Source organism: Danio rerio, chromosome 4 (genome assembly GCF_052040795.2).
Source record: "Danio rerio strain M-AB ecotype USA chromosome 4, GRCz13ab, whole genome shotgun sequence".
Classification (NCBI taxonomy): Eukaryota; Metazoa; Chordata; class Actinopteri; order Cypriniformes; family Danionidae; genus Danio; species Danio rerio.
This window is the reverse complement of record NC_141024.2, coordinates 13,179,635-13,207,266: the sequence shown is the minus strand read 5'-3', so window position 1 is coordinate 13,207,266 and position 27,632 is coordinate 13,179,635. Positions and strand designations below refer to the sequence as shown.

Here is a 27,632-nt window from a genome sequence, read left to right as displayed (position 1 = left end):
GTCTTTTTTACTGACGCCATTATAACGACACAGATCACTGCCTATTCACGAGTCCCGCAGAAAAAGTGATTGACAGGTGGTAATTATGTGTGTATCTTGCCTTTATTCATTTACTGTATGATTTGTTTTTGGGTAAAACAAAGACTATGCAGGTCAGGTAGTGCAAACGGTAGGCTACAAATAATTAATTTGTCATTAATTAATTAATTAATTATTCATAATCGAAAATCGAATTGAATCGTGCCTTTAGAATCGAAAATGTAATCGAATGGAGGATTTGGAGGATCGTGACACCCTTAGTAAATATTAATTAAAGGGATAGTTTACCCAAAACTGAAATTCTATCATTTACTCACCCTTTACTTGCCACAAACAATTCAATGGATACAGGTTTTCATCATTCTTCAAAATATCTTCTTTTGTTTTCACAAGAATAAACCCATAAAGGTAAAGTTTGCAAATGAGGGGAAATAGTGTGTGTAAATAGTGAGTAAATAATAATAAACTATCCCTATTGTTTCATAGCTTTATCAAGGCTATTTTTTAATGCAATTAAATTACCCCATTGATATATTGCATGTTTTCATTCAGGCGCTAAGTTCACAGAACAGAACCAATGGGAAAATGAAACAAGGCTCAATGTTCTTGTCAAAACAAAGAGATTTTTTTTCCCCCCCTAAAAGATCTTCTTCCATCAGAGGCTCTTGAGACATTCGTGTTGTTTGTGTTGATGTTTATCAGAGAGCATCACTGGACTGAGCCTGTACTCGGGTAATGCGCTGAGCTGTCACGATGACGGACACGTCATGAAAAGCCCTGCCGTCCTTTTCTCTTTTGGAGGAGTCCATCAAAATTTGCGAGGCTTTCTCGAAAGGCACTGACAGAACAACAAAGTGTCTGAGACGTGTCGGGTGGCGGGTGTCTGAGGAGATAATGTCTCGTCAGCTTGTTGACAAATGAATTTTCTCTTGGTCAAATGGGAGGGATTTGCATATCAGACTTCAGATGCGCTACGCTGCTTCGCTCAGACTGCAGGAGATTCTGCGCAGCAATTTCTGATACGTGTGAATACAGTTTGTGCCTTTAGTCAATAAAAAAACACATTTTAAATTAGTTGGAAACCTCAATATTTTAATGTATTTATTGTTTTATAAATCAGTGCTTTTGGTTAAGCATCAATGAGCATCAATTAAAACCGCTTAAATATAGTAGAAACTAGGGATGTCCAGATCAACTGATTGAAAATCGGGCCCGATCACACTGTTTCAGACTCGATCGAATCAGACGTTACCTCCTGACCAGGACTCGAATGTATTTGTGTGTATATATATATTTTTTCCAAACATCTATAGTTAGGCACAGAGTTAGACCTCTTTCTTGACTTCACGCAGAAACAGCAATGTGTGCGGCAAGACATCACTTTGTTGCAGAAACGCTATTGGCTAAATGTGTGCAAAGTAGAACACAGAAGCAGCTTGAAGTGGAAAGTAAGAGTACGCCTGCAGTCTGGAGATATTATAAAGTTGATCACGACAACATTGCCATAGTAAACTATTAGATATGCACACTTGGGATTGCTTGCCAGATTTTTTAAGTTGAGGTGCTATTTCTTTTTATTAGATTTGTTTATAATTACTATTGCGCTAAAGTCCAGAGGTGAAGAATTTAGGTTATTTATTACTTTAGTGTTCAAGCTCCCTCACAAAAGAGCTCTGTTTGTTAACAGAGTGGTTGAATGTTAAAATAAGGTCAATTACAGTAAATAAAAAATAAAGAACATCCTGGAACTGTTTCTTCGCTCTTCTATATTCTTTTTTTTTTGTAATATAGAAGTATCAGATCGAGTTTCGATATCTGTAGATACTCAAAATCAAATGACTTGAACTCTGACTCAAGGTCAAAAACCTCCATATTTGAATGTATTTATTGTTTTATAAATCAGTGTTTTTGTTTTTTTCTGAATGTCTCTCTGTGGGTTGTACGAATAAATTACAATTAATTAAAATAATGAATAATTAACGAAACTACTTTTAAAAGCGTATCAAATCTCATAACGCTATTAATTTCTCAAAATCTCAGTCACTCAATTAAATAATACAAAGCATTTTGTAACAAATATCAGTGTTGAAAATAGTTTTTCTGCCTTACTTTTTATTAGTACTTATTCTGCATTATTATATTCTACATCCCTAACCCTACTTAATACCTCAGCCCAAATACTACCTTAATACCTATTAATAAGCAGGAAATTGCCGGTTTATTGAGCTACAAGTCTTAGCTAATGGTTTGTTAAAATAGTGTGAATTGTACCCTAAAGCAGGGTGGTACGGTTGACGTTTCTGTGTGGAGTTTGAATGTTCTCCCCATGTTGGTGTGGGTTTCATCGGGTGCTCCAGTTTCCCCCACAGTCTACAGACATGCGCTTTAAGTGAATTGGATGAACTAAATTGGCCATAGTGTATGAGTGTTTGTGAATGTGAGAGTGTATGGGTGTTTCCCAGTTCTGGGTTGCGGCTGGAAAGGCATCCGATGCGTAAAACATATGTTGGAATAGTTGCCGGTTCATTCCGCTGTGTCGACTCCTGATAAATAAGGGACTAACCCAAAGGAAAATTAATTAATGAATATTCGGCATTATCGTATTCTACATCCCTAACCCTTCTTAAAACCCTTCCTAATACCGCATAGTGTGAATTGTACCTTAACATAAAGTGTGACCAAACATTTTTCTAGTGTCCCTAAATAAGAAATGAACAGCTTTTATTTGAATTATAAAAAGTCCATTACACAAAAAAAATTCTTCGCTCAATAAAATGAATCATTTCTTATGTTAATACCGCCAAATTTTAAACAGAACACATTTTAAATGAGTCTTATTTAATATTTTGAAAGTTAGGCAATACATTTTTAAGCATGGAACGCCTTTGAGAACTCCTGAACCTGCATTTGTTGTTAAGGACTCCATTGTACATCAATGCTCCTACCAAAAACATGAACAAACTGACAGGAAATCCAAGCTCTGGTCTGAGATAGTGTGCAATTAGCACCGGGATCTGTGCTATAAATCTTGTGAAATTGTGACGGGCGAATGAAAGATGCATAGAGGCCTCGTCAGAGCGTGTGAAGCAGACTGACGCCGATTTTATTAAACAGTTGATCGGCTGGCCTAATGTAAAAAGAAAGATTTGCCTGGCTCTAAATGGGCTGTAATGGCGGGGCGAGCGGGCTGACCTGTCTGTGGCTCGGCTTGATGAAGATTAGCTGACTTCTTAGATTAGGTGAGTGTGGTTCGTGCAGTCAAGTGAAGTGGCAAGACAATAACCTGGTGTTAATTGAGCGTAACCGGATCCTGCAATCTGCCTCTCTGGTGTGTACTGCTCTGTGGCACCTGTGTGTTTGTATGGAGCAGGTTTCTAATGAACAGACCACGCATGAGCTTTCTTCAGCATTCGGACACCTTCTAAGACAAATGGGCCCGCGTTTTAGAGTGAATGAGGACAAACAACACCATTCAGCCAGAAAAGTGCAGGCCATGGAATATTTAAGAGTTGCTGTTTTTTCAATGAGTAATTCATTTTGACAGGAGAAGATTATTTAGGATAATCAATGTTTTAAATAATATTTGAGACTTTATTCGTCAGGTTTTTGTCCTAAAACTGCACCTGTATTTAGGACTAGATTCTTCCACATCTCCTCCAAAGCTTTCTATTGTGTTTTGATCTGATTTCCGACTGTTGTAGCAGTGAAATATATCATTCAGCGCAGTGATATGGAGCTGTGATGCGCTCAAAATCTATTGGAACTACTTTAGCTGTGCTGTGTTTACCTGACAATAACCAGACACCTTAGAATGACCATCAGTAGGGGTGGCATACTGGAAAATTTGCTATTGATACGATAGCTGAATATTAACTTATCTTTAAGTTGGTCCAAAAATAAATCGAAAGTCTGTTAAAAGTTAAAAATGCTCCTTTGTGTTCATTGGAGAAAAGAAACTCGAAATAATTCAGAAAATGGGTGAGTAAATGACAGACTGTTCATTTTTGAGTGAACTATCCCTTTAACATGATTTTGAGTAATGACTTTGACGTATGATATGACATGACAATATGTGTAGAAAAAACTTGATTTGTTTCTCTCATGGTATTTAATTAGATATCAACAAACAAATATTTCAGATAAGAGACAAAAATCCTTTTAAAAAAATGTATAACAATCTATATTAATGCTGTGGGATGTGGGCAAAAGGAACCTATCATGATATTCTTGAAAAATATTTTTGAGTGTGAATCGGAAACATATTTCCAAAGTAAAACAATTAGATCTTTTTCAAAGGCCTGTAACATGTCTGTAAAACAGACATTTGGCAAAAAAATTAAATAAATCTTGGAGCAGCGCGCACACGTAATGTTAAATAAAAGCAATGTTTTGTTCGTTTGTAATCCTCTGAGAAAATGGTTCACGGTTGAAATAAAGTACATGAAGGAATGCTGAAGGAATCAATGCTCCTCGCGCTTTCCAAACGCTTTTCACAACATGTGACTGACAGGTCTTACAAATTACCTGGTTCTGCGATACATCCTGTATCCAAAGTAATCCCACATCGCAGATGTTAACTTTTTTGGCACTAAGTCCCCCTGTACTGAACTCATCATCTCTGTTTATGTCACCTGTTCTCGCGCTCTGTTTATGATTGGTTCAAATAGCAAACTGCAGGAAAATCGTGAGGTGAATTAGAAATCTCGCATGTTCAAATTGTGATTTTAATTAATCGCACAACCCTAAGATATAAAATCTAAAATTATCTTGAGCTAGATTCACATTATTCCTATTTTCTATTAAATAAGTCACATCACACTTTCAGAACTAGTTCCTGAGGAAAATAAAACTACAGACAAGCTGCCTTGGTGTAAAAGCCACATTTCATTCTGATATAATAAAACTGGCTACTGGTAACTTTAAAACATCATTTTGAACCAAAAATTCAAACATTTTTGTGGTTTGCATTTACATTACATTCAATTCATGTTTATTTCTATAGCGCTTTTACAATGTAGATTCTGTCAAAGAAGCTGAACACAGAAGTTCCAGTAAATTGAAACTGTCAGTCCAGTTTTCAGAGTTGAAGTTTTCCAGTTTCCAGTTTCATCGTTGATTTACATGATTGTAGGGTTTTGGAAGCTTGAAAACAAGCATTGGAAATTAAATTTAATGAATTAATTTATTTCAAATCCAATAATTACTTCATGCAAATAAAGAAAAAGCAATTTGGGGAAAACAGTGACATGATGCATATGTATTACATGTACATCTGTAGTTCTAGATGCATGGCAATGGCAAAATACATGAGTTTTTTAACAAGCTGCCATTGTCACATACTGGCCTGGCATAGACCACCATTTTTAGTCTTTTTAGTGTGCAATTGTGTGTATCATTTTGTTTGCATGCAAGAAAAAGGCTTTTCATTTTTGTTCTATCATTGCTGATTCTTCCTTTCTAAGTCTAACATGAGCAGCTGCAGATGAAGGGTAGTGGTGAAACTCTCCAAACTGTCTAAAGTCATTAGCTGAATCCCCAGAAGGGGCATTTTGATGGTTATTTTCTTCCCAATCATCACTGTGCCCTTGAGCAAGGCATGATGCTCGAGGGTGAGATGTACTATGAGCCACTTAATACATAAAAGTATATATTAAATGCACATTTTCTGTGTGGTAGTACGGCTGTTACACAAATGGGCTTGTGGTTCAGTGGCTATTGATTAGAATCAATAGATATTGTGAATGATGGTTGTGGTTCAATACTTTGATGTAATTCAAAGGTTGTTGGTTCTCCCTCCTGAAAGGTGATTCATATGCTGGAGAGTTTTCCCCTATATCACTGGTTTGCCCTTGAGCAATGTACTTCTTGCTCCAGAGGGACTGTACCAGTGGTGAACACACTGATGTAATTTGGATAAGAACACATCTGGCCAGTCTTTCAGTGGTAGGGTGGTGGGTTTTAATCCGAAGGTCATTTTTCAAACCATTAGAAGGTTTGATTCATGAACAGGAGCATTGCTGGGATTTCCTATCGCCATTGTGTCCTTGTACCAGACATGACAAAGAGGTTAAGAAGGACCGTCCTTGTAGTAAGCTTAATGACTCTTTAGATTCAAGAGAATGTTTAAGTGCTTAAACAGTTTTGCACGGAGGTGCATACTGTACATACAAAGTATAGCGAAATGTTTGAGAAGACTGCATGTGAATTGACTGACCTCTGGTTGCACAGCTGGCAGGCAAAGCAGTCCAGATGATAGACGTTCTCCTTGGCTCTCATGACCATCTCGAACGCTGGGATGAGTTTACTGCAAGCTGCACAGTTTCCCGTCACGCCGAACAACCTGACACATTGAAAAAGATGTAAAGCTATGTCAAAGGAAATATCAGAATTGGGTTGACTGGTTATTTAAGGACAATTCTTTGTTTATGAATCAAAGATATACAGAGCAAACAGTGAAGTTACAACTGACTCATATGAACTGATTCTTTTAAGTGAATCAAAAATGTGCAAAAACAACCAATGTAGATTGATGCTCAAATTCTTCATATAAACTGGCTCTTTTTAGTGAATCACAAACATTCAAATCAATCAGTATAATCCGATTCACAAACAAATGATTGTAAACTGTTGGTTCCAAGTGAATCAAAGATATACAACAACAGATGTAGTCTGAATCATTTTTTTCCACCATATCTTTTTAGCAAATTCAATCAGTTCAGTACAGTTCAAAATTGACTCTTACGAACCCCTTGATTTTAGTGAGTCAAAAATGTAGTTTGATTCCTAAATAACTCATATGAACTGGTTCTTTTTAGTGAATCACTAACATCCAAATCAACCAGTTTAATTTGATTCAAGCAAATGACTGTAAACTGTTGGTTCCAAGTAAATCAAAGACATATAACAACAACTGTAGTCTGATTCGCAAACATTTACATTTACATTTAGTCAAATTGCTCAATCAATCTCTTTTTTTTCTTCCAACCATTTCTTTTAAGCAAATTCAATCAGTGCAGTAGAGTGTACACTTGACCCTTACAAACCACCTGATTTTGGTGAATCAAAAGTGTACTTTGATGCTCAAATAACTCCTGTGAACTGGTTCTTTTTAGTGAATCACAAACATCCAAAGTAACTAGTGTAATCTGATCCACACACAAAACTATATAAACTGCTGGTTCCAAATGAATCAAAGACATACATAACAACAAATGTAGTCTGATTCACAAACAAATAGCTTTTTTTCCACTAGAGAATCATACATAAAGAGTAACCAGTGAAGACCAAACATTTTTTTAAAGTAAATTCAATATTTAAAACCAGTCGGTGCAGGACAATTCATAGTTGACTCATTTGAACTTGATTTTAGTGAATCAAAAACTCACAAAGTAACCAGCGTCTGATTCACAAACAAATGATTCTTTTGACCCTTTCTTTCTAGTGAATGAAGGACATACAGAGCAGCAAGTGAAGACTCAATTCATGTACACATACAGCAACTATTCAAAAACACAACTCTTTGAATCAACCTTAAGGAATCCAAAAGGCAGGATTTTGAGTCTCTTTTCATACAGTAATTGCATTGGTTTAGACAACCTGTTCAACTTGACTTCAGTTGATTTCCACAGAGAAGTGCTCGTGTTTATTATATCCGCAACTTTTTGATAGACGTTTTTTAATTTCATACTTTGCCACCACAAGGTCACCTGTTTAAATAAAGCATTATATGAGAAACTCATTTCATTTGAATTCATTTAAAATTGACTTTGCAGGAATGCGGGCTGACATTATAGCTTACATATACCTAATTAAACAAAGTGACACAAACTGAATCAAAAGCTTGTGAATCGACTTTTTATGAACTTCCTCATTACCAAAACCTATTCTGAAACTTTCTATAATCGATTTTTTAAGGTATCGCAGTCTGAAAAGGACTGTTTGATGTGGAAAAGCCATAAAAGCTGAGTGCGATGTCCCCATCACGGAGATGTCCGGGCTGGGTAAGGTTGACGCCACAGAGCGGCTGCACAGGGACGAGCCTATTATTTCCAGGCTGCTCGCGGGACATTACGAAGAGGATTCATTAGGGATTCATGGCTGTTACTCCACCGCGACCTAGACCAAGTAAAGGGGGGAAGGGGGAGAAGAAATATCTGATAACGAAATCATATAACAAAATAACCTATTAGGCGGACTTCTTCGGGCACTTTTAGCCGTCGTTGTTAAAATGATAAAACTGCATGCCACTCTCCGGCTCTGTAAGAGATCGCAATCTGATAAATGATCTCTGGGCCTGGGATATGCAGGGTTGTTTATTAACCTTCAGAAACTATGTTTCCCACAGGCAAATAAAAAAGAGCCGAGCAGATAGATTGTACTCTCATGAATACCTCCAAAATTAAGGGCTACTGTCAGCACACCTTGAAACGATGAAGGATTTTTCTAGGTAAGAGGAAACAAGAGTTTGTCCTGTGGATTGGTGCCGATTTAATTAAATGAATTATGCCTGTTTCTTTGAGCCGTCTAAATATAGTTCCTGTTATCGTGTCGACTATTTTCAGAAAAAAAAAAAAAAAAACAGCGAATAGCCAGAAGGCCTGGAATGATGAGGCATTTTTTTTCCCTTGCAATTATATCTGAAGGTATATGAAAAGGATGATAGATTTACCGTTTGATAACCGGCTTATATAAGAAATTGATTATGCTGCATGTATTTAATGCATGTTCTGGAGAGAAAAGATGTGCTGGATTTCAGCTGATGAATGATAGATGATATCCATATGAAAAAGTGATGCTTGAAGGTCTTTTTGTCATCAGGTTGAATCAAAGCAGTATTGGGTTTGCCACTCTAGCGAGCTGTGAGCTCAAAACGTCTCATCTCGTACAAATTTAAAGTAACCAATACCTTTCCTGGAATAGGACAGTCATGCCTTTTTGCTTTGAGCATTTGAGGACAGAGCTCTGTGTGCCTTGCAAATGCAGAAGGCATGGAGTGAAGACGGCTGCTCTCACCAGTGTAATACATGCGCTAGGCTGAGAAATCAATAGCTGTGTTTTTATTAAAGCATCTACTGTATTTTGTGATCCATCAAAAAGTAGGTTTGAGTATCTTGATGCACATTGATGTTCTTTTGGGGATTGCTTTCGCAGCTTCATTTCGACTGCTGGTGTTCCTTGTTTCAAAACCAACAGATTTGCGCATATTTTAACTCTCTACATACTACTGTTTGGAGTGATGTGAAGAAAAAAAGAAAGTTTTTGGAAGTTTCAAATATCTGAACTCTTGAAATAACTTGAAGTACTATTAATAATGTCTGATGCAAAATTAGCTCAATTTGCAACTTGTGCAGCAAATATTTATTAGAAACCAGGAATAAGTTGCTTTCAATGTTTCTAAAAGTAATTATTCATTATTCAGTCAACCGTTTTGACTATTTCAAGCGCTTCCCTATTTTATTATTTATGCATTTAAATCTTGAAATAAAGAAGACGTTTTTATTTTTAAAAATATGTATGGATTTTTAGAAGTCATTAGACATGATGCTTCTGAAATTATTCTAATGATCCTTTTTAAATTATTGAAATGTTCATCTATTTACTTTTTAGGGGTTCTTTTAAAGAGGAAAATATTTCTGTATTGTTTCTTTAAAGGGTTAGTTCACACAAAAATAAATATTTCCTACATCATTTACTTGCACCTGAGTGTTTTAAACCTTTTTGTGTTTCTTCTGTTGAACACAAAGACATTTTGAATAATGCTGGTTGCTGGGATCCATCGACTTCCATAGTATGAAACAAATTCCTAATTTAAGTCAATAGGTCAGAACAACCAGCATTTTTCAGAAGAAAGAAACTCAAATAGGAGTGTGTAATGACGGATTTGTTATCATTGGGTTAACTATCCCATCTTTCTGTAATTTTTAATTATGTTCACACTTCCTGCTGAAAATGCACATCTGGTACAGCGATAATTGCGTATTGATACTTCCGGCCGGAGCAATATCTGAATAGTGTCAGATACAGATACGCTAGTTTTCACTACATCTTGATTTACCTCAGTGGATGTTTGTCATCTTGTGGACCAACATTCTGTCGCTCCACACTCTAAAATTAATAAAAGATGTAAGTTTTTCCACAGAAATTACATTTGTATTTACGAAGGGGGGTGACGATCCATTTGTAAGCATGGTTTAGGAAAGGCTATTTATATTTGTACGAAATGTACCTTTATCATTGCGAAGGCTCAAGAGTAGTTTTAAATCGTTAAGACATTTATGGGAGGTAGCGTATTTAATAATAAATGTTTAAATACATGTATTATATGTAAATGTATATTAAATATGTGATGTAATCAGGGCTTAATTTGTGCCAGAACATGCTGGATCCAGCACCTCTGAAATCTTATCCGGCACCTGATTTTACCGATTACCTTCCTCAACCGCCCTCCTCCCTTCTCTGCTGTTCACTTTCACTTTCTTCTGCGTTTCCCCAACCCGCTTCACTTTCATCCGTGACTCCCCCCCCCATCCCGTTCTTCACTTACATGCGCAACACCTCTCCATCTGCAGGTAACATGCCGGATCCGTTACCCCGATCTGTTCCGGGACCTCGCAATTCACAAATTAAGCACTGGATGTAATAAATATGTGATAGGAAGGAACCCGGACCTTTACTACTTGTAACATGGATACCAGCCACTGTAAAAATATAAGTAATAGTTATTAAACAGAAAACTTATTTTTCTGACATATATAGCTGGTTCGTGGGGTATGACTTGACCAACATGATGAACAGAAACTTTATCAGTATTTTCTGTATTTGCTGAATATTTAATAATCAAAATGATACTAAAATCTTGCAATTATGACATCCACATCGTAAAAACTGAAAAATAATAATAATAATTATAAAAACAATAAATAAAAAGATGGGTATAGGCTACGATAACATTTGGAATAGAAAAGAGGAGTTTAGTTGTTTGAGTATATTCATAGTTCTGGTTGCTTCTTAACTCGAACGTCCTTTAAGAGTTCCATCTGTCCATTGTCCATATATTAGGGGTGGGTTAATAGATGATGCCATTGTCCACCCTGCCTCGCCCCCATTGCAGCAGCGACCTACTTGTGAAAAATACACACTTAGGCCCCATTTACACTTATACATCCTAGTTTTAAAAAGCCATTTTAGAACAAAAACGAGTGGACGTCTGTGCTCCAGGCGGTCAGCGGGTGCTTTGAGCACAAAACCGCAGAGAGCAGTGCACGTTGGACAGTTTATCAAGAATGTACGCTGAATCGTACCTCACTTTAGAAGTTAAACGTGGAATTTAATTAATTTTGTCTCTATCTAACGAGTCTTTTGTCTTTTAAATCTATCAGGTAACGTGTGACAGCGTCAGTACACTGCTTCAATTTTACACTTTCACGCTTGTACTTAGTAATTTTAGCGAAAACCTCAGATACTGTTGGTTGGATCCTGTTGGTTGTGCACCTTTTTTCCCATCCAAGTTTGTCAACGGCATTTTAACAACAAAGATCACTCTGTCTATTCATGCCCACGGAAAAAGTGATTGACAGGCGGTAATTTGTGTGTAGCTTATCTTTATTTATTTATGATTTGGTTGCAAAAACTATGCAGGTCAGGTAGTTGAAACGGTAGGCCACAAATAATTAATCAATTATTCATAAATAATTAATTTACCACCGCCTATAACAACGATGCCATTGTCCATCACAATGTTTCACATTATACATGGTATGATGCCACATTGTTCGACATCGCCCAACCCTATTTATATATATAAATAGGCACCAATTATATATATATACATATATATATATATATATATATATATATATATATATACATATATATATATATATATATATATATATATATATATATATATATATATATATATATATATATATATATATATATATATATATATATATATATATATATATATATATATATATATATATATATATATATACATATATTTTTTTTTTTTTTTTTTTTACAGAGCCCAAACCTTTAAAAAGTTGCATAAACACTATAGACTTATATTAAGTGTATAGGATTTTATATTAAGCCCAAGTACTGCTAGAATAAGTAAAAAAAAAAAAAAAAAAAGGAAACCAGCACCCACCATCCTTTTAGTCCAGGAGCCTCACAGAGAGCTCTGTTTCTCAGCCCGGCAGGAAAAGGGGAGGAGCTGGAAGACAAATGAAGCTCTACCTGCCACTTGTCTTTCACCGGTCTGCCAGTTTGATGCCACAGACGCTAATGGCTCTCAAGGGAGGCAGCAAATTAAGCGTGCTTGGCTTGTAATGAATTCGAAGGTGCATGCTCTCTAAATGCAGTCTGCGAGAGAAAGGCCTGAGACAAATGCGGAGCGGCCTTTGCATTTATATTCTGTAATGCACCAGAGTCCAGTGTTAGTCAGTGGTCAGTGGCTGTGCAATATTTGTAGATTATTAAGGCGGAAATCAAACTCCTTTCGACATAAAGGCTGACAAAATAGCATGTATATTTTAGCAGGCTGCATGAAATTAAAATTTATGGCGGCTCGCACTCAGAAGTTAAAAGAGAATGAACAATCAGTACCACCTGATTGGACACAAAAGGTGTTGGAGGTGCACAGCGGCTTTTCACAGCTGAATGGCACCTATTTGATGAGAGGAAAACAGACACCAATTAAATTATTCCACAAGGCTTTATCCTAGTGGTCGCAGAAGCGAGGCTCAAGCGTGCAGCTTCACTGTAATCATTAGACAGCGCCCCAATGGAAAATGCATGAGCGATGTCACCTCAATATCCTCATCCAGCTACACCAAATCCTTGTAATTTACTTCCCATCAAAGAAGACCCTCTGGGACTCTAATATGCAAGTGATTCAGATAACACAAAGAAATGAGACTCGCTGTTATGGTCCAAACTGTGCCATTTTGGGTCCTCTCATGTACTCCATGGAGATGATTGTGTTTATTAACTAATTTCGAAGATTTGATTCCTTGTAGTTATCGTGGTTATGCACCATTTATACTGAACTGAGAATGACTTTCAAATAGGGATGCACCCATAGACCATTTTGAGGGTCGTAAACAATAACAATGGACCTAACGTACAGTATTTCCTGTTTACGTTTTTATTTTCCATAGCTTCCGGGAATCCAAGAAGGTCTACATATTGATAAATAATGTTATGGTAGCTGTTTTAATGTTAAGTCATGACTGAATTAGTTGTAGTTATGAAAGAGTTTGACAACAAACAGGACATGTTCATGGGCCAATGACATCGCCACATTGATAGGGTCTACATGGGAACTTTGACAGATAACTATAGACCTTTATACCATATTTGGAATACATTAACCAATGTAAAGTAAGATAAATACAATTGTAGATTTGATTTTCTCCTCTGACTACAAAACAAATGGCAAACAAATGCAGTGGGTGGACAACTGATATTTAAAAATTCCAACAGTAGCAAACAACACAGCAAACATCTTTTCCAAAAATTCTAATGGCCCCTTCATACATTCGAAAAGCTTCCACGCTGCCAAAATATTGTCTATAAAACCTACATTCAAAAGCCAAAGTATGCAAAAGTATGCATTCACTGGCTAAACCCTAATTTATATTTCTGCGTCAAGCACAGGAGTATATGCTCCGGCACAGCCGCTTAGCCCTCGCTGACGCTGACGTGCACCTCTCAAAAAAACAACGCATATTGCAAGCTCTGTGATTGGTCAGCTCGGTAGTGGTGATGAGCGTGATGCCTGATAGGGTGATTGTTTACAAGTGTCTAGTCGCGTGAAGCAGCTCCAGATGGAGACTTTTGCTTTGTGTTTACCTTATGATCAAAGTTGTTGCACGTTTACCAGTGTCCGCCGCTGAATGAGCGAGTTTTATCTACTTGTTGTGTTTAGAAACAGCAAAACACCTGCATAGAAATTTGACACAGAAGAACATAACCTACTGCCTGCTAGCGTTTCGGAAGTGTTATTGTAGAGCATCACAAACAGCACGCAGTAATATAAATGCACAACTAAGTAGAAGACAGGTGCCGGGTCACTGTGATTACTCGACACAGAAGTATAAACCAGCCTAATACACATATAGCAACCAATATTTTGTGCACACCTACTTCAGCTCCTGAAATTGAATACTCATCAAATATTCATAGCAAATGTAGTTTGAATTTAATGAAGGGCATGACAACATGTTGTTGACTAAAAACACTGTGTTTTTGTGCATGCCAGACCAGTAGATGGCAGTGTTATTTTGTAGACACTACATGCCAACACACATGGTTCTGTTTGTTTTCATTTTTGAATCTTTCCTGTACTCACTGGTATCCGCTTGCTAAGTCGTGAAGTATTGGTGATATATGGAATACTGAATACTGTTTCCGGGCCCAAGCCGCTACTCATTTGAATTGAGAAAATATTTGTTTAGGACCACTTCTTAGTCATATCTAGGACCACATGGAATCTGCGCTCGCAGAATTCCACCGTTTTTCCGCAGATCTTTAGCCCATCCTTAATTATGTTTATTTACTTGAGTAAATGTGTCTAACTCTGTTTATTCAGTTTTTAAATTAATTACATTATTATTATTGACTAATATGAAAATGTCCATCTGATTTATGTACAATGTCGTTTGTACAGTAAAATTACAGTCTTTAAGTAGATATATTAAATGAGAGACATGCTTTGTTTACCAAATAAAGTAAATCTAACTGCATTTTAAACATTAAATAAAAGTTACAAAGATATTATGTTTAGATTTTTATATTAAGGTTTTAGTTATGATACTCCCATAATAATTCCACAGAAATCTGCAGATTTTTACCAAATTCTCTGCAGAAATAGCAAAAAATGTCTGCAGATTCCGTCTGGCCCTGGTCATATCTCACATTAAATTAAATTTTATATAAAATCATGGTTTCCACAACAGTCTCTCGACTTGCTGCATCATTTATAAAAACGAAAAATAACTTTCTGGCCATCAGATATTATATATATATATATATTGCGATCGAGATTTTCTAAAGTATTACAGCACTTTGTAAATGTTTAGTATTGTCATATGATGAGTCTCCCCGTGCAGTTTGATAGAGCGCTTGGACCTGGAAGCCGCTTCACATGACATCACAAGCGGATAGACAGAAAACTTTACATGCATATGCATGACATCACTGCTTTCACAATTAGCTTTTCTTTTTGTTCAAATTAGCATAAGCTTGCATTTTCAGGCCCCCTTAAAATGCTGCTGTCATGTAAACGAATGGTTAAAACTGTTGTATGTGGATCTCAGAGGTAGAAGTAAGGTGGCTTTAAACTGAAATGTAATTCCATACAAACTAAAAAGATAGTATTTTTTAAAACTGGCCTTTTTTTCTGACGCCAATTTCTGAGAGTCAAGGTGGGGGTATTTCTGCCACCTTTAAAAAGAAAATGTGATTTCGAGCAAAGCAAAAAACGTTTATCTGAAATGTCAGGCCTGTATTCTTTTGGCTTCATTTGTTTGGATATTTTCTGAACATCAAGGACAACAAATTAAGCATTTCTCTCTCCTTTCTGTACTTTTTTTTCTTTAATCCAGGCAAAAGAGTAAGAACGATAACACCGCGCCACCTCCAAAAGCATTTGAAATTCTGACAGTGGCTCCCTCTCCATCTTGCTCCTCTCTCCCGCCGCCACCCCCGCGACTTCAATCGCTCTGGCCTCAGCGTGCATTCATCAGCTGCCGAATTAGAATTTGTTTCCTCACAAACCATTGATCATCGGCCTATTACCAGGCAAATGACAGTTAATTACCCACTACATTAACCACCGGGACCCGGGGACCGGCCGCCTGTGCCATCAGTCACAGTGATGAATGTGGCAAGTTCAGTAATGCGCGGCCGTTCTCGCGTCCGCCTGCCACGCTGAGAGCAACCCCTGGATCTCACTTCTCTGCACCCAGGGAAAATCTATGGCAATCTGCATAATTACAGGCTCAGGGTTAATAACAGACAAATGATTTGTTGCGTCTCGAGCAGCAGGCTCTCTCGCTGCTAGCACGCAGGGCTATGTGTGCTTTTAGCGTCTGCGCTAACTTTCAGCGTGAGTGTTTGGGGTGGCATGAGTTGAAGGAATAGCGGGGTTAATCTTGAAATATTGATGCTTGTGTTACTGATGTTGTAGAGGCAATCGATCCGCGCATAAAAATATTGACCGTAAGTGTTTTGGATCCCGAGTTAAAACCTTGCAAGGGATTTTATTATTTATTAGCATAGAAACGTTATGATCACACTGTAAAAAAAAAACACTCCAACCTGACAGCAAAAACTAACATTTATGTAAATTTTTATGTAAATTTATTTATTTTTTTATGTTTGATATATCTTAAAACAACAGAAATTGTTTACCTTTTGCAATATCTTCTCTTGTTGATGTGTTTTTTTCTTTCAAAACAGGACATTTTTTGCATTTTTGTTTGTTTGAAATGCCAATAGGCCTCAGTTTTGTCGTGATTTTGCTGCTTGCTAGTCAGTTTCATAAATTTTTAGTGGAAGGGGCAGATTCATTCTAGGCAGCATTTGATTTGATAAAAATCTGTGTAGTGCAGGATGAGTCATCAATAGGGCCAGACAGAATCTGCGGACATTTTTTGCTATTTCTGCGCAGAATATTGTAAAAAAAAATCTGCGTATTTATGCAGAATGATTTTGGGAGTATCGTAACTACAACCTTAATAGGTTAAAAAATAATACATTTTTAACTTTTATTTAATGTTTACAATGCAAATCCTAATAGATCCATTTATTTGGTAAACAAAGCAAGTCTCTCACATAATATATCTAACATAAACTGTATCTACTAAAATGATTACTTTACAAACTGTATTGTAAGTAAATCATATGACCGTTTTCATATTGGTCAGTAATATTACTGAAATTAATTTAAAACCTGAATAAATATAAACTGACACACATTTACACACAACTAAATAAGACTCAATGATGGGCTGAAAATCTGCGGATTTCTGTGCGCGCAGATTCCGTGTGGCCCTAGTCATAAGTAATTTTGACAGTTTATTAGTCATCACATTTTGTCAGCATGTACATTAAGCATATAATCTAGTCCACATGACCTAAAATTCAGACAACTCCTATTTGGATCTAATGATAGATCCTATAATCATCGATTAAGCTCTAATATCATTAATCAAAGAAAGAACAAAAGTCTAATAATATGCACTTTATGACTATTCACCCATGACTTTTTGAATGTTAAAGGGACAGTTCATCCAAAATAGTAGGGTTAGTATAGAAGCAATAGTATGGAAGTCAATGGCTACAAGTTTTCAGCTTTCTTTAAAATATATTATTTTGTGTTCGACAGACGAACGAAAGTCAAACAGGTTTAAAAAGTAAAGGATGAGTACAAGGAGGATGACAGCATTTTCCCTTTTTAACAATTTTTATTTGTATCCTCACACTCTCAGAAATAAAGGTACGTGAGCTGTCACTGGGGTGGTACCTTTTCAAAAGGTACAAATTTGTACATAAAAGGTCTATAATAATACCTCAAGGGTACATATTAGTACCTAAAAAGTGTTCCTCTTCAAATTTTAAGGTACTAATATATACTTTTGAGGTACCAATATGGACCCTTTAAGTGCAAATATGTACCTTTTGAAAAGGTACCACCCCAGTGACAGCTCGCGTACCTTTATTTCTGACTGTATAGGGGCTGTCACTGTCAAAAGATACATATTTGTACCTGAAGGGCACCAAAAAGCAGCTTTGAGGTACCACTGTGGACTTTTTGGTTACAAATATGTATCTTTTGAAAAGGCACAGCCCCAGTGACAGCTCCTGTATTTCTGGAAGTGTGAGGATATCTTTACTTCTGAGAGTGCAGATTTCACAACAACAACAAAAATCATTCCTCTAAATCAGTGGTTCTCAAAGTGGGGGTCGGGACCCCCCGAGGGGTCGCGGGGCAATGAAGGGGGGTCGCCTTGTGATTTCCAAAAATCTATTTATTTTTATTAAACCATAAGAATTAACATATTTTATCCATAACTATACTGAAAATAAAAATAGTTGTTTATAGTTACTATATAGTTACTCAGCCTGATCTCACGAGAAAACGTAAGTATTTTATGTTTTGCCAGTTTAGTGGCTAATTCGTACGAATTCGTACGAAATGGTACGATTTTAAAAAGGAGGCGTGGCAACTGACCCCACCCCTAACCCCAACCGTCATTAGGGGATAAGCAAATCGTACTAAATTGTACGAATTAGATCGTACGAATTCATACGAATTAGCCACTAAATGAAAAAGTTACGAATTGCCGTGAGATTGTGTTGAGTTACTATAGTAGCTCATAGTTACTAGTTCTATTGGATTGCGACCCCTGGGGTAATTACATTATATTAAAGGCAGCAATAGCGTCAGATGCATTTTGATTTTATAACATCAGGTTATACTTTCTGGCACATTTTAAGCACGGACACAAATTTAATTGGTGTGTCTGCGTCATTGCATGCAAGGTTTCTGTATTTATAACCACCTCAGAGGATATTGGTGGTCGCGAGTCACTGGTATTGTTATTTTGCAGGTCGCGGGCTGAAAAATTTGGGAACCCCTGCTCTTAATAATGATATCGGTTTAGATTGTTTGATTGATTTATTTGTGTTAAAAGGTCATCCATCCTGAAAACAAAAGAAGCAGGAGAAAGATGGACCAGTTGGATGGAGTTGGCAGATGCTATCAGACGTGTACTCTCTCCAATCTAGCACACACACATGTGATTTTCGGAGATTAAACAACTCTTGGGGCAAAATTATTTCAATTACTGCGGGCGTGACCTGGGAATTGTCTGTGGGATAAGATTTTCCTCCTTGAGTGCCCTGACTTTGCCTGGCTGCTGGCTCAATCAGTTCTAATCTGCACCTGGACTCTGATATCCTAATGATGAATTATGGGCCTCTCAGCTTTCCACTGCAGGGCAGAGAGAACAGCTCTCCGCTGACCTGTCAGCTCGCTTAGGCTGAGGCAGAGACCCGCGATAATTACCCACAAAGACCATGTGCGTGTTTAAAACTCATGAGCATCACATGAACATCATTCACTCATTAGGCTCTTCACTCGTCCTCTCTCTCCCTTCGGTAAAACTGCCGTAGAGATGGCTTTTACAATCCAGGCTTTAGATTGAGCACAGAGAAATTCTTCCTGGAAGCAAAGGGTAATTGTTTTCTGACATGGAAAGTTACTGCCTCTATCTCCCTCAACAGGGTAATTACTGTAAACAGTCTTCTGAGAAGACAACGACGTGAAGAAGTGACTCGAGAAACCGCTATTATGAGATAATAACGTAGATACTCAGTCATATCAAGATATAAAACACCGACTTTAATGGTTAACAAAATGGTGGTCAAATTTTTCCACACATCTGTGTATTCAATAAACAACAGAGATGAAAGGTGCAAAGGCTCTTTCAAGTGAAAATCACAGTGAAATGCTAAATAATTATGCCCCCGCCACACACAAACACCATCCAAAAGCTTTGGAGGGCTTCTCAGGAAGGAAAATCTGGCAGTGGGTATGCAGTGATTTAGAGGGGTATTTTGAAGAGGGGTGTAATGAAAGTTTTCCACCCCCCGCAGGGCCCAGATGTGCACTTTGATAGGCACTTCTCGGTGCCAACCCACCTGCAGTTGCAAGCTGGGCACCGGGGTGTGCCACGCTAGCCCTGCAATTATCTGCACCAAACATGCGCAGTCCCACGAGTCATTGCTCTTCACAGCTAATTAAGCTAATCTCAACTGGAGGGGACCATCCAAAAACATAATGTGTCCAGGCCAATGATCTCAAAGCGTTTAGCCTGAATGGAAATGCCGGCGTTGTGAGCTTTACCATCTCCAACGCAAACAAAATGGCGGCTGACGGAGAGCTTGTATTCACAAAAGCTGACTTGTTGCCTGCAATGAGTTCACTTATGCACAAAAGGCAAGATTTCAAACAATTTGCTAAGGCAGCATAATAGTTTGAAGATCTTCAGAACAAAAGAGAGAGCTTTGGTAAGTAACTAAAGCGAAGAATCAACCAAAGGCAAACACCATCTTCATTTCTTTATCTCATCTGCCACTGAATTGAATGCCCAGGATTGTGGGGTGATATAGGCATATCAAGGCTACATCTATGCTGCCTTCAAAAAAATCAAGATGAAGGTGTCTCAGTACAGCATGTGGCATGATCATTGATTTTGGACAGGCTTTGTTGCGTTCCTGCCTTTGTATGCAGCCGGTTTCAGATTCAGCTGCAGTCGAAATTTTCCAAAAGTTGCCCTTTGAAAGCCTTTCTTAAAAGTTTGCTTTATTTTAAGGCCCCTAAAATGCTGTTGGAAAGTAAAATAATGCCAAATACCATAAAGCATTTTCAGTTTTAGTTGAAAAGAAATTGTGTAAACATCTGTAAAATGTGCAATTAACAAATTGCTTAATAAATGGGTTCAATGGTGGGTCTGCACAAGTATTATTTTGGGGAAATGTTGCACAAGTACATTTGGAATAGCCACATAGTATGAATCAAAATGATAGATTTTTTTTAAATAATATTAAGTAAAGAGTTTCATGATATTTTATAAATGTATATTTAATGATATATTTTAGAAAATTTGTATCAAACTAAATTTTTGATTAGTATTCCAGATTGCTAAGAGCTTAATTTGCGCAACTTCAAAGGCAAAGTTCCCTATTTTAATATTTAGATTTATTTTAACTCTCAGATTCCATATTTTCAAATATTGTCTTCTCCTAACAAACATTACATCAGTAGAAAGGTGTATTTATACAGCTTGTATATATCAGTGGTTCCCAAAGTGTGGGTTGTGAGACAATAAGGGTGGGTCAATTGATGATGTCCAATATCATATTTGTTATTAAACTATTAGACTTGCAATATTTAATCCACAACCAACAGAAGATAAAAATAGTATTTAATAGTTACCTCCTGTAAATAGTGATGTCCCGATTAGGTTTTTTTTGCCCTCGAGTTCAAGTCTCAGTCCAAGTCATTTGATTTTGAGTATTTACCGATACCAAAACACAATCTGATACTTCTATATTACATAAAAATGAATAAAGAAGCGCGAGGAAACAGAACCAGGATGTCCCTTTTTTTATTTAATTCGCAGCGTTTTATTAATAGCATCTCTGCAACAAAGTATTGTTATGCCGTACATGTTGCTGTTTCTGTGTGAAGTCAAGAAAGAGGTCTAACTCTGTGCCACCGCATACTATAGATGTGTTAAAAAAATTATAAGAATATATATCTATATACATATATATATTTGAGTCCTGATCGGCAGGTAATGTCCAATTCCAATCGAGTTTGAAACCACGTGATGGGGCCCAATTTGTCATATACGTTATTAAACTATTAGAATTACCATATTTTATCCACAACCTACAGAAGATAAATAAATAGTATTTAATAGTTAACTAAAATAATAGCATGTAAATAAATGAGGCTCTAGCCTTTCAATTCTTTTCCATTGGATTGCAACCCCTGGGGTTATATATTAATGACAGCAATAGCATTAGTTGCAGCAGATTGATTTTATGCCACAATGTTAAACTTTGACACATTTACGGCCCTAATGTACATTAAAAATAAAGGCCACAAATGAACATAGAGGTTCCAAGTGGTGGTCTCCAAAATTTAACTAAGAATAGACTTGTGCTGTAATCACTGTGCCCACCATTTTCATTAACAGGCCAATCACACAAACTGTCAGCGCTAACGCTTCTGCTTGCCGAACTGAATTGTGGGTTCTTCGGCGTTGCTTCAGTGTCGCTGCTCGCTGCAGAAGTTGGAACTTTCTCAACAGCCAATCGATGTATGCAAATACACCAGCTCAGACAGTAGCCGATTGCTGACTCATTTCATTGGCTGACGCTGCTATGACGATCGCATGAACCCCAACTTCAGACACACCCTCGGTCAGGCGTACAGGAGGTTAATACTAAATTAAACAAATGAATAATGACTTTAAAAAAAAAATGACATGGTTGTTAGACTGTTGCACCTTTTTTTGTGTGTCAATAAGCTTGTTTATAAAGTTTCTATTGGTGTGTTTGCACCATTGTGTGCAATGTTTGTATGTTTATAACCAGCTCCAAGAATAGTGGGGGTTGCGAGTCATTGGAATTGGTATTTATGGGTTGCGAGCTGAAAGTTTGGTAACCTCTGGTATAAATCTCAATTTCAAAAACATTGACACTTATGACTGTTTTTTTTGGTCTAATGTCACTAATATATTTAAGTTTTTTCTGTATTATTAAAATTGAAATATTTTCCATGCATTGTTAATATTATTATGGTATATCATTACCTTCCCAGATGTACAACATCTGTCCATTCTAGAAATGTGTGTGTACGTTCATAACCAAACTGTGTGCTGTCTAATGTATCTAGCACTTTAAAAACAAGGGCTGCTAACCTTTTCCCCCTACTTTGTTGTTAGAAAAAAGGGATCAGGAAAGGACGTCCTACAGTTGTTTATGGCAACGGCGGGTAAATGTGTTGAGCTGTCGCGTTAGGGCATTGTGTAGGTGTCGGCACATTAAATGGATCATTCTAAAGGTCTAACTTCATAGAAAATGCTGGAGAGATGCATTGCGGCGTATGTGGCCTTTGGTGAATGATAGTTATGGCTACATGAAATGCTTCGACGCATGCATCACCTAGGAGCGAATGTCATTTTCAGGAAACAACTTTTCAATACTCAAATTCATAATCTACTTGAAAGATGGTGCCTTTTCAAAAGAAAGAGAGATGCCCTTCTCTCTTTATGAAGTTAAAAGGGCTGTCAAAAAAAGGAGTGTTTGTTGCGTGCTCTTCTATTTTTTCTTTTCTTTTCAAGAACTCCTATTCCATCAAGGATTGAAAAGAGGGAGAAAACAATGCCGTCCTGCCCCTGACCTCTCATCCGAATCCCTGACCTTCCCATCAGGACAATTTAGCACGGAAGAAAAATAGAGGATTAAGTATTTGCACCTCTACTTCAAATTCGATCGATGGTGATTACAAGTGCCCATTCTGACCTCTCCGCGATTTCAGATTACATGTGAAAAGCCCAATTTAATTACAGGAAGTCAAGAACACACACATTTGCAAGAATGGAGCATTATTGGCCACGTAATTGCCAGACATGTGAAGTGAATTGTATTGAGGAGAGGTTAATGGTGGCAAAGCTTTTTTCCAAGCACAACATAGCAATTACAGGACGCCTTCAGAGCTTTTAACATCTCCACGCCATCTCATTTAACACAAAATAGAGGCGAGAGGGGACGCGGGATTTCTTTGTTCTGTAGCTTTATCTGTTAATTTATTTTCTGAGGACGCAAGACTTAAACCATCTGTTCCTCGGATGAGAATTTGTTGGTAATATGGAGGCCTCCTGCTTCGAGCCGCTGTTTGAAATGTCACAAGACACGGCAAACTGAGAGGAAGGGAAAACGAGATGAAAGGAAAAAAACATCTTAGGCCTTATTGAGGGATCAAAATCATTCGTTTGTGGCCAGAAAAGCGGACACTGTCTGAAGTACTCAAGAGAAGATAATGGCATTTACAATTTGACATTGCATTAAGAATATTCATGGGCAGTGCATGGATGTACTGGACAGTTGTGGTTTATAAATGACATGGTTAGAGTTTCTATCCCTTCAGAGCTCTACTGTGGTTTGGAATGATTTTCAGCTTTAAGCTGGCATCATGTATCAGTGCAGAATTTTAGGATTTCAGGACATTTGATGCAAGCTGTGTCTACAATATCGGTTTATAAATATTTTCAATGAAAGGAATGAGTTTAGATTTGAATCATTTTGCAGGTACTGCAAGGCTGTTAGCACAATTAAACTAACAAATGCTTCAATGAGATTTTTTCTGCCTCTTATAAGGATAGTTCACCCGAAAATCTGGTTTTAAATAGTAATATTCCGATCAGGTTTTTTTTACCCTTGAGTCCCAGTCTGAATCCAAGTCATTTGATTTTGAATATCTACCGATAACCAAACTCCGATCCGATACTTCTATGATACAAAAAAAATAAAAATAAAAAAAGAGCGAAGAAACAGATCTAGGATGTTCCTTTTTTATTTAATTCACCTTTTGTAACATTCAACAGCAAAAGAGCACTTGTTTGAGAGCTTGAACAATTATGTAATATATAACCTAAATTCTTCACTTTTGGACTTTAGTGCAACAGTAAATATAAAAAAAACAATATACACAACAAAAAGCACCTCAACCTAAAAATACCTGGCAGGCAATCCCAAGTTTGCTTTGGTAATGTTATATAACTATATATCAAATATAAAATACCTCCAGACCACAGGCCTGCTTTGCCGGCATTCAACCAATAGCGTCTCTGCAACAAAGTGATGTCATGCCGCACATGTTGCTGTTTCTGTGTAGGTCAGGTCTAACTCTGTACCACCGCAAAACTATAGAAGTGTTAAAAAATAAAGATATATATATATATATATATATATATATATATATATATATATATATATATATATTCGAGTCCTGATCGGAAGGTAATGTCTGAATCTGATAGAGTCAGAAACTATGTGATTGGGCCCGATTTCTAATCCTGTGATAAGATCTGGACGTTTTAAACCTTATTAGCTGTCTTCTTTTGAATTCAAAAAAGGTGTTTTGCAAAATGCAGGTTGATGGTGCCCATTGACTTGTATAGACCTTTTTCTTAAAACGTAAAATTACCCATTATGCTTTGTGTGTATGCGTAAGGAGGATGCTTCTAACTTCCAGTTAGCAGCATAATGCGTATAATCACATTATGACAGCTTTGAAACGATATTTGTAATCTATTTTACTTTCTTTTAACATCTTTGAATTAATACTACAGTACAGTATAACAGCTGACAGTTCTGGAACACACATTTCAGCATCTGATCTGATGGCAGGCATTGAATTGGGAGAACGTTTTTCTCTTGCACTTGAACAGCATCTGACAGAACTATAACAGCTTTAACATTTTAAAATTAAAGTTCATTAAAAACACTGTAAATTACTCACAATAGTAATGTCAACCGTATTTGAATTAAGATTTACCAGTGTTTCTGTAACGGAAGTTCTAATGCTGTGTTCACACCAGATGCGGAACGCGCGGATAAATCGAGCTATTCGTACGGAAGTAGCCGCGTGAACATTTGAGTTTACTGGCTTCATTTGTGCATCAAACCCCCCTTCATTTGCGCGTCAAACTCCGCTTTATTCGCGCATCAAATCCACTTCATTCGCGTGTTAAATTCACTTCAGAACAGACGCGGATTCGCGTGATGGGCAGGGCTTCTGTCAGGCAGGGCTTCTGAATGTCCGCTTAAGTTCAGATTTTTAAACTCGAGCCATTTGTGCGTCAAACGAGCAAAACACTCAATTCGTCCCACGCCATTCCTGCAATTTGCGTCATTCGCGCTGGGCCATTTATGTGTATCGCGCCGCAGGATGTCTATTCGCGCGTTTGCATTGACTTAAGATGTAAATCACTCGCGATTGATGCTTCTTCCTCATCTGGTGTGAACACAGCCTAAGCATACAACCAGAAGGTGGTCGCTTTGGCGCCCTCTATGCAGCAACGAAGAAAAAGGTCAATAGTAGGAAAGAAAATTGTGTTCAACAGAATAAAGTAACTCAAACAGGTTTTGTACAAATGAAGAGGAAGTAAATGATCTCCTTTTTTGGGAAGTTAGTTTGTACTGTACGTTTTTTGTTATTGTTAATTCTAGGAATTCTGTTACTATAGACCATTTTGAGGGATGTAAACGATAACAATGGTGCTAACATATTTCCTGTTTTACATTATTAATTTCCATAGCTTCCGAGAATCCAAAAATGTCCACATATTGATAAATAATGTTATGACAGCTGTTTTAATGTCAGGAAATGATTTAATTGCATCTTGTTACAGTTAGGAAATAGTTTAACAGCAAGCAGGAAATGTTCTTGGGCCAATGACATGACTACATCGAAATGGTCTGGAATTCAAGTTGCAACGATATACAGTTCAGACTGTATAAACCAAAAGAGTCATTGTGGCAGCACAAGATGTGCAGATCCCATCTATGGAAAGGTCTTCAAAATCAACCTGATTAATTTTCCGTTCCTTTTACTGAAAAAGATAATTAAGAAATATTTAATGTAGGATTTTAATTAGACTGAATCCTGAATGCCGCCCCACATTGAGCTTGAGGGGTGTTTTTGTGGACCCAATGATTGAAATGTTTTAATCACTGATAAAATAGATTGGATGTGTGTGTTTTTTTTTTCTTTCTCAGGAATTCCCACTGGCAGTTAAAATGAAAACCACCTTGATATTATTCAGAGTAAAGTAATTAGTAGAATGAAGATAAAGGCAAATGAACTCTTGATCAATACATTAACCGGCGCTCTCTCTCTCCACCCACCTCCCTCTTTTCAAAATCAAATTAATTATACGCACTCCTCTCGGTATCAAAACCCTCTGTCGCTTTGTGCCAGGGACATATGGGTATCAGAGTAAATGCGTTACGGACAGCAGCACCTACACTTCCCGCTGTGAGATGCTTCTTTTTTTATGCAGATTTGTGGTAGAGAGAAGCGAATCAGTGCAAATGATCTTGCTATCCAAGCCTGACAACGGAGAGGTCTCTAATGAACAGAACAAACACACACTGCTCTTTCCCCCTTTTTTTAAAATGAGAGCATACAAAGGCCATGGGTCTGATCAAACCCAAATATCTGGAACCGATAGTGTGCAGGGATGCCGCAGCAACTTTGATCGGAGGGAAGGTGCTTAGCTATTTTATGACCTTTAGCCTGCTTTGCTAGTTATGCTCCTGTTTTTGGTTTACGTTAGCATATCTTACTGATAGTTTGTAATATTAGTTTTTGTGATGCTCTTATTCTGAATTGTTCTGTGCAATAAAGCACAAAAAACAACAACATGGGGCTCTGTTGTCTCTGTTTTTAAATAGCTTGTCAGTGATAGCATTTAGCATGCAAAGTGCACAACATTTTGAGTGCTAGTCACAACGCAAGAGCTTTGTAAAACTCAACACTCTCGAACCAACCTGCAAGTGCGATTGATCTGGATTTGCGTGGCTAATGCAGAGGAGCTAGGCTGACAAAGCACACACTTTGGCGCGCTTTCTTTGATTTTTCTCTTTAGCATCACTGTGGAGAGATTAAAAGTGTATGATGAAGAGGTTTAGTACATCAATATGATGGAATTGGCAACATATCTCCCTGTCTTTTTGTTGTGTACTCCTTAGAAAACAGAACTAAAGTTTAAATGACATTGGAATCAAAATATTCAGATATGGTGGAAAATTTGTCTACAGGAATAGCTGCACATGAAGTATCTGGCACACTTACATAGGAGCTACGGTCGGATTATTTAATAAAGTTGCTAATTCTTTTGGGGAGATGGACTTGTTTGTGGATGTGTCCGGTTCAAGGGCAAACCTGAGCGCCTCATTTGCATTCTTCTCTTTCTTTTAGCTCTCTCATGAATAAATCAGGC

The 27,632-nt window shown here is 37.2% G+C and overlaps 1 protein-coding gene across 20 annotated transcripts in view; it reads right to left on the bottom strand.

Moving 5' to 3' along the window:
• The window catches only part of lmo3 (LIM domain only 3), a 67,049-nt gene that overhangs the window by 15,193 nt on the left and 24,224 nt on the right, over positions 1-27,632 (bottom strand). For 17 of the 20 annotated variants that reach the window (XR_015482026.2, XR_015482025.2, XR_015482023.2 and 14 more), the window contains 1 exon segment: positions 6,254-6,379. Coding sequence is in view for 9 of the 20 variants with exons in the window: in XM_087246742.2 (XP_087102868.1) it covers positions 6,254-6,379 (126 nt within the window). In the remaining 11 variants the exon portion in view is untranslated. 20 annotated transcript variants of the gene reach the window in all.